We start from the raw sequence: 14442 nt of genomic DNA, 5'->3' as shown, positions 1-14442 counted from the left end.
ACATCTACATACATTCTACACAAGCCATTATATGATGGCCACCCGAGGGGTACCTTATACCACTACTAGCCACTCCCTTTCTTGTTTCACTCGCAACTGGAAGAATGGAGGAACAACTGTTTTGATATGTTTCCACATATGTCCTATTTTGTCTTGTTCCATCTTCACGATCCTTATGCGAGTTGTACGTCTGTGGCCGTAGAATCATTCTGTAGTCTTTTGCAAATGCCAGTTCTCTAAATTTTTTAATAGTGTTTTGTGAAAAGAAAACCTGCTTTCCATTTCAGTTCATCCAGCATTTACATAATACTTGCATGCTGACCGAACCTACCAGCAACAAATATAGCAGTATGTTCCTGAATTGTTTTGACATCCTCCTTTATATGACCTGGTGGGATTCCCAAACACACTAGTAGCACTCTGGAATGGATAATGCAAGTGTTCTGTACACAGTCTCCTTTGTAGCTCAGCTACACTTTTGCGGAATTCTATCAATAAACCAAACTCTACCATTCGCTTTCCTTACAATCAACTTTGTGTGTTCATTCCATTTCCTGTGACTTTGCAACGTTAAACCTAGATATTCAATTCACGCTGACCATGAAAAGCAGCACACCACTAACACTTTATTTCAACATTACAGGACTGATTTTCCTACTCATCTGCTTTAACTTACATATTCCCACTTTTAGAGTAAGCTACCATTCATCATAAACAATAGAAATTCTGTAAAAGTCATCCTGTATCACCCTACAGTCCCGTATACTACACTGTCATCAGCAACAGTCACAGATACTATACCCGGGCCGCTGAAACATTGCACTTGACGTTTGCGTATAAAGTTGGCAGCGTAACAGAGTAACAAGTGAAGAACCATAGGCGCTAGGCGTTCAGCGTGGGGCGCCAGCCAATCACAGCGCAGTGAGCACTGCTGTTACTCACGTGCTGTGACGTCAAAGTTCCCGCGTTGCCGGCTTTGTTTAGTGAATGTGTGTACAACGTGAATTGTATGTTGTTTACCGCGTGTTTTCATTGTAGTGTGTGCTATATCGTCGTGACTTTTGTTACGTTGTGAGTGTACGTACTTGGAAAATGCCACCGAAAAGACTTCGTCTCCTAGTGACAATCCTTTGCGTCAAGGGGTGCCGCTAAACAGCCAGGCACTGGAGTTACTGCGCAGAACTCTTTGAGTTTTACAAGCAGGAGAAAAACTACGTAAGCATTCATGGACAGCCATCAATTCCTGCCGACAAAGTGGTGGAACGTACGTCGAAAACTCTTGGTATTAGTGCAAGAACCGTAGTAAGTAAGGGAGTATTACTACAAAACTTGGAAGATACTGACGTGAGCCGTAATGATTTCGAGCTGTCTGGATCAAATAATACATTTCTATCAACCCCGGGAAAGAAGAAAAAGCGGCCTAGTCCTATCACAGATTCAGATTCTTTCCAGACTGATGCAATTCGTAGGCATGTTTATGCTTACTACAGCAGAAAAGAGTATCCGACTGTAGCTAAGTTATTAATCTCTTTAAAAGAAAGTAAACTCTTCAGGGGTGGTAAAACATCACTAAAAATTGTGCTAAAAATATGGGTTTCCGTTACAAAACGCTAGCCGGACACAAAGTACTGTTAGAGGGGGCACATATTATTACCGCTCGTAGCATTTTCTTGCACAAAATTGTGGGCAGAGACATTCATTCCATAATTTGGCTAGACGAAACGTGGGTTAATGCCAGGAAAGCTGTCAGTAAATTTTGGACGGATAACACACCCAGCAGTAGTGGCCTCAGCCGACGGGAAGAGGAGCTCGATTAATTGTGGTCCATGCAGGCTCCTCCAGTGGTTTTGTCCCCGACACACTTTTAGTTTTTAGATCAAAAAAGACTGGTGATTACCATGAAGACATGGATCACACAAGATTTGTTGAGTGGTTCAGGAACCTTTTAAAACAATTTCCTGTCCCTACAACAATTGTAATGGACAATGCTCCATATCATTCGGTGATACAGAACAAAGCCCCAACCACAAATGATCGAAAAGAGGTTATGGTGCAGTGGTTACAGGCTCGAAATATTGCAGTGGATATGAGTATGACAAAGGTTCTGATATATTCTCTTGTTAAAGAAAATAAGCCTACGACACCTACATATGTAGTAAACGAAATTGCCAAGGAGCAGGGTCATACTGTAATAAGGCTGCCACCATATCACTGCCATTTCAACCCTATTGAGTTAATATGGAGTGATGTAAAAATGTATGTAAGGAACAACAAGGCCTTTACAATAACAGAGGTGGAAAAGCTGTTGCGTGAAGCTCTTGTGACTGTGGATGCAGCCTCATGGAGAAAAAAAAGTAGAGCACGTCGAGAAGCTTATACGAGCAGCACAGACAATAGAAGGCATTATCAGTGGCCATGAACAATTAATGATTTGTCTTGCTGATGACGACGATGAAGACTGTTTTGGCGATGAACAGTGACAATAGCGAGCTGGATGGAATTGCGCCATTATCGCTGTAAATTGGTGAGTGAAAAATTACTAATATTGGTTATTTATTGCAATCTCGCTTATTGTTTATTTTGTAAACTACGTACATTATTGATTTTAAAGTACCAGACGTCAGATGCTTGTTTTTTGTATTTCTTTGCTCCTTTATTGAAAGTGTGTGCATTGTTATGCTTTTACGTGCATTATTATAGGGTTGTTTACTTCCTGTCATTGTAGTACAACTAAAAACGAGTTTTATGAATATAATAGAGGGAAACATTCCACGTGGGCAGTGTCTGTGTATGTGTGGATGGATATGTGTGTGTGTGTGAGTGTATACCTGTCCTTTTTCCCCCTAAGGTAAGTCTTTCCGCTCCCGGGATTGGAATGACTCCTTACCCTCTCCCTTAAAACCCATATCCTTTTGTCTTTCCTTCTCCTTCCCTCTTTCCTGACGAGGCAACCATTGGTTGCGAAAGCTAGAATTTTGTGTGTATGTTTGTGTTTGTGTGTCTATCGACCTGCCAGCGCTTTTGTTAGATATATAAAAACGAGTTTTTATATACACTGTAATTGCTCAATCGCTTGCATTTACGAGACGGGATGGGAAACTATCGTCTGCTGTGTGTATAGAGGCTGCTGTTGCAACATTGCTATTACAGTATAGCCAACCTAACTAGACAAAAAGCGAACTGTCAAGTGCAATGTTTCGCCGGCGGGGGTATACTCGTCCTATCCATCAGGTCATTTATGTACACAGAGAACAAGAGCAATCCTATCACGCCTCCATGGGACACTCCTGATGATACTCTTGTCTCTTATGAACACTCGCTGTCCAGGATATGTACTGGGTTCTACTACTAGAAAGATCTTCAAGCCACTTACATACCTGGCAACCTATGTGTTCTGTATTACTGGATCTTCCTTAACAGTCTGCAGGGTGATACCGTTTCAAACACTTTCTGGAAATCTGGGAATGGAGTCCTTCACCTATGGTTTGCATTGTTTGAAGAATGCACAAGCTGAGTTTCATGCAAGAAATGCTTTCCAAATCTGTGCTGATTTGTGACCAGAAACTTATCTGCCCCAAAACTTTATAACACCGTAATCCCTATTTTATGTTTTCATGTGGTGCCGTCTTCAAAAACACAAACTGAGGAAAATGCAGAACCAAGGAAAACTTTAAAACTCTCAAAATAACAACAAAAACTTATGTTATTGGCATATACGATTAAAAATTGTCTCAAACACGTTGAATAAAATCCCTATTAGTGAAAGAAATTAAAAGTACAATTCTATGTTTATACAATAACCTGTAGTAATGAATTTCATCAGTTCTTAAATTATCACAGATATGCAACATACAAGGCAATCAAGCCATTTTCTGACATACTATAATGACAACACAATTTCTCAGAGACCTTTCCTTTGTGCTCACCACAAAAAAGCAAAAACTGATGAACAGGGTGAATTAAACCAAAAACCAACAAATACAATGAAATATATTGGAAGCTTACATGTGGGGGTGCATTTTCCTTCTGTAGTCAACGGCAGTGCAGCATACTCTGGCGATGCAAGTGCAGTGACCTCTAGTGTATTGCTTGTACAACTTTACCTTGTTCATTGTGCTTAAGTGGTTGAAGTGGAGAGTCCTGCACTACTGCCAATACGCACCATTTCCTCTTTGAACTGAGCATTCGCTGTAGTGTAAACACAGCAAGTTTTGTGAAATCATGTATACACACGTTTTCCTTCACATGTGGTACTTATTTATACCAATGAATATGAAATAAATTTAAGCCTGCTGTGATTTCAGTGCTTCTCTGTCCCAGCAATCCATTACATTTATAACAATCTGCCTGCCATCATAATGCATTAAACACCATAGAGGACTGCAACAAATACGTCCTGTTACTCATGGTGCCACACACAACAAATGGAGTAGTGTACATTGGCTGCAGTTGGTAGAGCCATAATACATTCTGCATTTGACAGGCTCTGCGCGGAACTACTGTAGGTAAAATTAATACATGGGAGTGAAGGGCGTAGGAGGCCACCTATGTAAATTACACCTAAGTGGAAGCCACAGTCACTTCATTTGCTATACACTGTTCACATCAACTGTACTTTGGAACAAGTCGCCAAGTAAGCTGGCTCTTTATCACTCTGTGTGTTAGAAGCCACTGCATTAGTGTGACAGCACCATGCTATACAGCTACTGGCTGCAGTTGGAAAACAAACATCTGAGATGTTGTAATCTGGCAGTTTACACTGTATTTCACAGTTTTCATTTCACCATGTAGCCTATAAATTTTTGCTATTTTCAAAGTGAATGTAAACTGAAACTACACATTTTAAGCTATAATTTGTGGCAGCAATGTGTTAGGAAATGGCTCAATTCCTCATACATCATACGCAAAAATGGTAGTTTTTTTCAATTACATACCATACAGTATTACTATAGCAGCAAAACCCACTTTTTTTCCCTAAGAGGTCTATTATACAACGTAAAATTTTGAAATTTCTTTCTTGTTTATTCATGGATTTGCAATTTTGTTATGTCATTTGATGTTATGAGTGCTGGTAAAATTGCAGTGTAACAGCTAGTAAAAACTATCAAAAAATTGGAGTTGGTATATGGGTACAAGGTAATAGAGCTGTTTTCCAACATGCTATGACCACAAACGGTAATTCCTGCACTTCCAGATGCCAGTGTGGTGGCGCCTCATCCTATTGGTAAATGAAGATGTTCAAATTTAGTCTCCAACTGTGGGAAAAGAAAGCTCTCAAGCATATCAAGATACGTGCTTTCTGTAACAGTGTTCTCGGCAAAGAAAAATGGACCAAATACCTTTTCCCGCAACAATGCACAAAACACATTAAATTTTGGAGCCTTTCTCATGTTGTTCAACCTCCCGTGGTTGTTTCGTACCACCTATTGTCACATTATAACGCTTCACCTTTCCATTTAAATGGAATGTTGCCTCGTCACTAAACACTAAGCATAGAAGGAAATTGTCATTCTCCGTCTTGCCTAGAACAAAATTACAGAACTCCACACAATGCTGTTTGTCACCTTCACGAAGAGCTTGCAGTAGATGAATTTTGTATGGTTTCACGTGTAAACGTCGACGCAACACATGCCAGATGGATATCGGGGGCACGTTGAGCTGTCAAGCTACGTGGCAAATGGATTTCTGTGAACTCCTTGTGAAACTACAGAGGATGCATTCGACATCTGTGTCAGACTCTCGGGGACGGCCTGGCGATTTGCTTTACACAAACAATCTGTTTCTAGGGACTGTTGTTCATGCCATCGTCTAATGCTCTGGGATGTAGGAGGATCCACGCCATACCTAGTAAGAAAGTCACACTGAACATTTATTACTGACCCGCACTGTGGAAAACATAGAACACAAAATGCTTTCTGTTGTCCATTTTTACTAGAACTGAACTTGGCACACACTGCTGTTACCTCGAGTGTTTGCTCTTTCCGTATGTTGTTCACACACATATCTCAAATAACATAATAGTTATGATTTTTTAAAATCAGATGATTCATTTTGATACACCTTGTATAAATGTAAGGTTGTATACTTGCCCTCTGCTGATGAGGTAGCAATGAACTATTCTTGATTGGTAATCAATTTTTCATCTATTAATATTATTTTTAACACCAACTGTTGTATCCTGGGGAAAATCTTTTAAGTTTAGTTTCCCTCTAATATGCTTCTGCAACTCTACAGTGACTAGAAAGGGAGAAAGTAACTAGTTTTTTCGTTTTTAAATCATGCACAGCTGTAATCACGTCCACTGCAAATAAAGCTGGAACTAAGGTACTCTTAAAACAACTGAAAAATGCTTCTATTGAAGCACAAAAAATGTGAATTATGTTTCTGTTTATTTAAAAGACTGACTGAAATGTAGGGCACCAGCTGCCTTCCTCAGCACCTTTAATGTTCCCAAACATTTTAGCATGACAACACTTAAGCATGCAGCTGATCTCAAACTTCCACAAGCTCCCCAAAACTCTAACTCATTCACATCCACTAGTCCGTCACTGCAAGTCTCTCATAACCATCCATTCCCAGTTGCCCTGTCTCACTCGCTCATCCAGCCAAACTCCATGACATCATCTCTTTGTGTCTGTCATTGTCTCCCGTCTCCTTCCTACTGCCGCTGCCCTTTCTTCTGTCATTGTCTCTCTCTTCCTCACTGTCACTGCCATATATTCTTGTCTCTCATTATCACTGGCTTTCCCTCCTTACATTTTCTCCTTCTCTTTATTCCCATCCCACTGGCACTGCATCCACTCTTTTCTTTTCTTTCACAGTCAAGTATGTTCCAGTGCCACTGTGCCATCATCTTTCTCAAACACTGCCACTATCTCCTTCACTCTTTCTATAACAAAACTACTGTTTACTACCTTCTTGTATTTATAACTTTTCTGTCTCTTTGTTGCTGCCACTGTATTCTCCTCTTTCAGCATAAAACATGAGAATTTGTTTGCAAGCTACAATTTTTGGGAACATTTTTAATGGTGCTGAGGAAGGTAGAATGAGGAAGCAGGTACCACACTTTTAGTCAGTCTTTTAAACAGGAGCATATTTGCTTTTCTTGTGCTCCAACAGGAGCATTTTTCCATTGATTCAATTCTTTTCCCTGCTGCAGCAGGGCCTGTAACACATCTGAAAAGAAATGTATTAACCACTGGATTTTATGTGCAAAAAAAATTTGCGTGTGCTTTACCACTACAACATGGGATTCGCCAAATAACAGAGATACTTTACAGCATATTACTCTGTGCTACATAATTTTATATCTATAAACTACGCTTTTGCCTTACACCAGATTTTTCTTGCCTTTTTTGTGTGTGTGTACAAGCAGGGTAATTTTTAACCTCTGTATATTGGAAACAGATAAAGATACCTAGAAAATTTTCAAGGTTGCTTGAGACCGGATTCTTAGGAATATATCATAAGGATTTCAGCCATTTGCTGTGCATGGCCATTTTGGAATCCCGGGTGTTGGGTCACTGGTGACAGTGCAAATATAGTAAAAAGTCCCTTATTGTGGGGTTTTCTGTGAAACTACCCATGAATTAATGGTGCCTCCCGAAGTCCCATCAAGCCCACTGTAGATCACATCAAATGCTAGAAGAATCAACCCTTTTGCTCTATTTGCTTAAGCAGGAGGAAGTGAGTAATATTCACAATTTGAGCCTGTACTGTAGGATAGTGACACTAACACGATCCTTCTTCTGAGTATACAAATGGTCCTTGTCCCAAGGGCTATCCAGAACACATCACAAGTAGAACCTGACATGAACACTAGAACATCGTCGCATGCATACCAATATGAGGCACTGTTTCTTCAACAAGCTGGCAAAAACAAATTTTTATGGGTATCTAATTCAATTCTAAATGGAATGCCCAAGTACACAAACATTGTGATCATGCTCAGGTGACCTGAACAAGATTTATGTAAACCTTATAATCCCATTTGTCCTTTCTTTTATCAAACCACCTTTTAACCAGTACAGAATCTGTATCATGATCTACAAAAAATTCTCAAACTGAAAAAATATCTGACAGACATGTCTAATCTTTTGTGTTTTTGTTATACAGCACAAACTAGAAGGTTTCTTTCCCTCTTACATAAAATTCTAATCTAAAAAGATCACAGAGAGGAACTCAAAACATTGGGATGGCATTCCGAACATTATTTGGAACACCTCATGCCTCGAACCATTATTATTTAACTCACCTCTTGTGATTCCAATTTATTTCTTTTTGGAGATGGAGACTCTGAACTCTGAGAAACATTATGCTTCTTTTCTTCATGTTTCTTTACTTTAGAAGCAATAGGCGACTCGGACCGTTTCCTCACAGTCTTGTGCTCATTGCTGCAAATAAAGTACACTTAAAATTTTAAACATACCGTCATTAAAATACATATTTAAACAAGTTACTGTCACTACCTAACCAAGCAAAGAAAATGAAAATATGGGATATGAAGTATGAGTAATGCAGAACTGGGACTAAAAAAAGGACAACATACTGTTGTAATCCCTAAAATCTGATTCAGAACTGTTCCTATTTGAAAAAATTTCTGCATCTCAATTTCACCTATCTAATAAACAAGTTTTTCTCACCTAATTACTGCAATACAGTTGGTATACATACAGATGATTTCTGCAGCACAGCTACAATTAATGGTCACTAACAATCTATACTGATAGCATCTGAGTGCAGATAAATACAACTGATGCACCAAAATATTTTCCATGATACTGCTGTTGTCAGATTTTGTGAATTTCACAGATACACAGTTGAACTTTATGTTTGACACAAATTTGATTATATAGAACCGATGTATGATCAAAAGGTAGTGATGCTTTTCTGTGGTCAAAAGTATGTATGCTATTTATAAGTCATAAGATGATGAAAGACTTTTGTCAGAGGATTTTCAACTATTAACATTGATCAATAATATGGACCAGACCAAAAAGATTTTGTAAATGAACTAAACAAATGGAAATAAAACAAATTTTTTCCTGGGTAGTCAGACAATATGTATTTCTAGTAGAATGTTACAAGCTTAAAAATGATGAAAAATGAAATGACTAATACAAAAACTTAAAGGAATTATTAGAATAGATGCACCAAAATATAAGCTTATCGTAACTAATCTTTATTCATGGCAGACTATTTTGCAATTTATGGCCATACATTCGAATACAGTTTTGGTGAGAATGTGAATAAATTTGAATGTCATTTATATTAAAGTGGCTATATTGTACTCAGGTCCAGGCTGATGTGACATCCGTATTACGATGTTAGTGAACTGCCTTTTAACTGTCACTGTTTTGATAAGATTGTAAATGATGTAAATATATTGAAAATAATATATTAATTGTAGTATGACAGTAGTTGACAGTTTCACCCTTATGACGCTACATGTTTACAAACATTATGCAGATGAACAGTAATATTATTCTATTAACTAAAATTTGTTACAATTGTCTTTGGTTGTTGCATAATACATTACTTCCGATTTATCCATTTACACGACCTAAAAATTCAATAAAGTTTTTGAGATAGTACTTATGTCTATATTCGGTCTCCTCTTCTTCTTCTGTGGCTCTACAACACATGATGAGTCTTGGTCTCTTCAACTATCTCCTTCCATTTATCCCGGTCCCTTGCTAGTCTTTTCCAGTTCCTGTAGCCCATCTTCTGAATTACTTCTACGACTCTGTCCTCCAACCTAGTTTTCGGTTGACCACATTCTCTCCGTCCACTTGGCTTTCCTCATATCATCTTTTTTGGTATTTCTGTATCATTCATCTGTGCCACATGTCCAGCCCACCTCAGCCTAGATTACTTCACAATTCTTCGAACAGGTTGGACATTGTAGATGGTGTACAACTCACGGTCGTATCTCCTCCTCCAACTTTCCCTTTTGCAAATTTGGCTGATGATTCTCATGAGTATCCTCCTCTCTAATGCATCCAGCGATTCGGCATCCTTTGCTGTCAGAGCCTAGATTTCAGAGGCATACGTAAGCACTGGTCTGATCAGTACGGTGCCTCGAAGACAACTTGTTAAGGCGAAATAAGCTTTATTGGCTGCAAAGCTGCAATTAGTTTCTGTTTTATTTCATATGAGGTACCTTTTCGGCTGGTTACAATCGAACCAAGATACTTGAAATCATCAACTATTTCAATGGTCTAACTACCCACTGTTATTTTGGCTGGCACGTTCTCCCTGTGTGCTTTCCCAGCAGATAGTTGTTTTGTTTTCTGCTCACTGATATTTAGACCAACGTTCCTGCCGGCCTGTTCAAATGCAGTGAATGGTCAAATAGGAAGAAATTTTGACACGAGATATATAAGGAAAACATTAAAGAGAGCAAAAATAATCAGTTGAGCTTCTTTTTATATTTGAAAAATCAATCTCACACTGCGTATACTACCGAAAATACACTCCAAATTCTTCACCAAATACTAAAATGTTTTGCCATGAATATTCTTGAAGAACTGGAAATCTACATACACACAAGAAAATACAAGAAATATTTAACATGCATACAGAATTTAAACAAAGTACTACCTTAAAAACTTTACTGAGCTCTCAGAACAGGAAAATGGAGAAATCTGAAGTAACATATGCAACAATCAAAGACAATCTGAAACAAATTTTAGTTAATAAAATAATATCGCTGTTCAAATACATAATCTTTGTAAACATATAGCACCGTAAGAGCAGAACTGTTAAACTACCCTTAACTAACATTTATTTTTAATATATTTTGGCCATTTACATTCTCATTTAAACATTGACAGTTGCAAGACAGTTCACTAATGGAGGTAACATTAGTCTAGACGTGAGTACAATATAGTCACTTTAATAAAATGAAATTTACATTTTTCACATCCTCACCAAAATTGTATTCGCAGGTGCTTGACAAAGGCAATAAATGCCGGAACAGTCAATTGTGAACAAAAATTAGTTGTTATAAGAAGCTATTCAAATAATAATGTCATTATCAGACGCATATTATGCTGCCGTCCCTAAAGAAAAAGAACTGAAACAAGGTACATGCGTGCAGATGAGGATGCCATCATGTGTTGCCATGTGGCCAATATAGCTCATGTATGAGTCAATGGTGGGGAAACATGTGGCAGGTATGGAAGAGGACCCGCTCACCCCACATGCAGGTTTGTTTTGCGCCCGCAGTCGACTAAGCAGGTTAATTTTAAAGCAACGTCTTCACTTAATACTACTGTGTCTGTAAACACTAGAAACTTCATCGGGCTAAGGCGGGCTGGATTCTTCATGGCCATGAGCCTCTTTGTGGTCTGCAAGCCTTATATTGGGCAGCCCTGGTATTGTGTACAGCAATATGTTCAGGTCATACAGGTCACTGAATGGGGGGCGGGGGGACAGCTTGTAAACACAGCTGATTTTGTTTTGAGAGAGAGAGAGAGAGAGAGAGAGAGAGAGAGAGAGAGAGAGAGAGTTGTAGAGGCTTAGACCACTTATGAATTGCTACAAAAAGGCTTGACCTTTTGGGGGAAAAAAAAGAAAAAAGAAAGAAGAGGATAAATAAAAATATCTCCTCACCAAGGGGTAGCAGGAGAAACCACACAAGAGATAATGAAACAAGTGAGCTTTTGGAGCCAATGACTACTCCTCCTGGCAGAAGGGTCGAAAGGAAAAAAACGGCATGAAGGAAAAGGATTGGTAAGGTTTAGGAAATGGGAAAAGTTACCCAAACCCCCCCCCGGTCAGAGAAGACTTAATTGGCAGAATTTTAAAGGTCTATGATGCCTTTTTAACAAACAGCATCTAATAAAAAGTAAAAGCAACTCTGACCAGGCTGCAAAACAATGTATTTCAGTAATTTGCCATTTCACGATACCTGCGTCTACGAGGTGGTGATTCCTCTTCCTGCTGCCTTTCATCTTCCTCTTCATCTATCTCTTCCCTATCGTCATCATCATCATCGTCATCCTCTGGTGGTGGTGGTGAAGAATGCCTTGGAGGGGCAGATCGTTTCTTCTCACGACGAACCTCTGGCGAACAGATTCTTTCTTGTACAGGATGATCAGAGGCAGCATTTGGAGAAAACCTATAACCAGCAGGGCCGACCATCAGCACCTCCCATGTCCTGCCACCACAACATTACAGGAAAAAGAAAATATTGCCAATGCTGTTCATGCATTTCCAAAAATTCCAACATGCAGCCTACAGAATTAGAATAAATCACTCATGAAATAAAATACTAAGAAACAAAACATTTAAACTGTAACTGGTGGATTGTTGTTCAGGTCAAGAGAAGTATAAGGAGAGATCCTTTGTAAAGAATGTGTGTGTGTGTGTGTGTGTGTGTGTGTGTGTGTGTGTGTGTGTGTGTGTGTGTGTGTGTGGGGGCGCGCGCATACACACGCATGTTGGAAGAGGGGGAGAGAGGCCGCTTGCTTTTACTTACTGTTAACAATAATTTACGGATAATTATATTCCAATGCTTTTACGGGCATCACATCGGAGGAGGAAGACTTGAAAAATTTTGTTACATGTAAGTCACAATCCTCCCTATTATTATAGGAGAAATGATCCTAGTCCCTTCAAATAGTGAGTACTGCATATCACTCTGCACATTTCATTTTAAGATTCTACGTCCTATGAACACAACCACATACATTTCCAGTATGATGAAAATACAAGCCTATATTTCAAAATTGATCACAATTTTTTATAAACATATCTTTGTTTGTTTGTTTGTGACATAGTGAAAGGAATATTTCAGTGCAAGGCACAACAAAAATAATTACCTTCTAGGTTTATTTTTTGATTTCCTCTCCGGGCTGACTTCATGTTCTCTGCTGGACACCTTCCTAAAAGGGGATGGAGTTCTTGACAAGCTGCGTGAATGCTAGAAGAAAATTTAAGTTTATAGAAATACATAATTATGTTTTCTGAAACATATTAGTACATGTGCGCACACACACACACACACACACACACACACACACACACACACACACACACACACACTTACTCAAAATAATTTTAAGATACTGGTTGTAAAAACCATTTCATACTTCATTTCATTTTCTTCAAGAAGCTTTAATTTTCAGTGTGTGGAAAATTTTCAAGTACCTAAGCATACAATAGGAAAATGCCCAGTATCATTTCAACTACCAACCAAATGAACACAAAAGCTTATTTCTACTCAGAAAATTCTTTGATATTCCTGATTGAAACTTTTTGACATTACAATTTGTAACATACCAGATGACTGTATCATTTATCTTTAATTGCTCATTGAACAATGCAAACACTAATGCCTTTAATGTCACAAAGGGTTAAAGTTTACTTGAGTGATCAAGAAATTTGCTTTCTTATAAACATTAGTTAATAATCTCCCTGATATTCATCCAACACCATGTCGTGTGTTCATCTTACCTTCCTCTTACGTGCTGCAGGAGATATACTTCGTGACTTAGAATATACAGGGATTGGTTTTTTCCTTCTTTCTTCCTTAATAGGCACAGGAGATGATCGTCGCCTTTCCAGTCTGTCAATGGAACTGTGGTTGCTTCTCTACAATAATAAAAGAATCCTCAATGGTCACACCCTTAACGGCAGATGACGCTTTGCTTATACAGCAGCCAGATTTTACCAGCAACACAACGGTTAAACACAATGATAAATTGAAGTAAAGACATCATAGAAGCTTCCATCCACAACTTTCTCCTTCTCACAATTTTATATCTCTGTATATTTCTGCGTATTCAGCGCAACACTACTCGTTCTTATCCTTACAGTAGTCATTATGTTGTTGTTTCTTCCTTCCCTTAATACACCCTGACAGTTCTAGACAATCTTGATGAGGCGTACACACATGTGCGTGCATGTTTTATGAAGACTTACCTGGAATTTTGTGGCAAGACAAGAGTTTATGCACATTTAAGGTAATGTTAAAATTACATGCATACCATTAAGAACTGATGAAGATTTTTTTATTGATCTTTGATTTTGATTTACATGTAATCTTTCCCATGCTGTGGCAGCTTTTGTGGCAAGGAAGGGAGATCCAGAAGACCAAATTATTTCTCCTGGTACTATGTCCATGCCATTGCTATAGGCACAGAAGTCTCAGCAAAAACTCCATTCAGAAAATTCTGCTGCTGAATGTGCCAAATCATATCAAATTGAAAAGCAAAGCAAAAACACCTCAAAGAAATTTGAATACAGAGCAGTTTTGATGCTTTTTGTACACAGAACTTAATAAATTCAATTACATATAATCGACAAAATGAATTTCCACATTAGTTGCCCATGGTAATGCCAGATGAAATGTATAAGACATTCGAGATATGAAGGAAAGGCACTAGTGGAAGCTTTTGCTGTAATAGAAATTATGATAACCAGAGAAAAATAGTA

At 38.5% G+C, this 14442-nt stretch overlaps 1 protein-coding gene across 9 annotated transcripts in view; it reads right to left on the bottom strand.

The window, feature by feature from the left end:
* The window catches only part of LOC124711469 (serine/arginine repetitive matrix protein 1-like), a 145790-nt gene that overhangs the window by 6594 nt on the left and 124754 nt on the right, over positions 1-14442 (bottom strand). For 6 of the 9 annotated variants that reach the window (XM_047241566.1, XM_047241569.1, XM_047241572.1 and 3 more), the window contains 4 exons: positions 13462-13599; positions 12828-12928; positions 11915-12163; positions 8255-8393 (listed from right to left, as the gene is read on the bottom strand). In XM_047241566.1, the coding sequence (XP_047097522.1) occupies positions 8255-8393; positions 11915-12163; positions 12828-12928; positions 13462-13599 (627 nt within the window). The remainder of the gene's footprint in view (positions 1-8254; positions 8394-11914; positions 12164-12827; positions 12929-13461; positions 13600-14442) is intronic. The other 3 variants (XM_047241568.1, XM_047241570.1, XM_047241571.1) reach the window with 3 other exon arrangements.

The sequence above is a fragment of the Schistocerca piceifrons genome, chromosome 8 (assembly GCF_021461385.2).
Source record: "Schistocerca piceifrons isolate TAMUIC-IGC-003096 chromosome 8, iqSchPice1.1, whole genome shotgun sequence".
Taxonomy (NCBI): domain Eukaryota; kingdom Metazoa; phylum Arthropoda; class Insecta; order Orthoptera; family Acrididae; genus Schistocerca; species Schistocerca piceifrons.
This window is presented reverse-complemented; position numbering and strand designations above follow the sequence as displayed.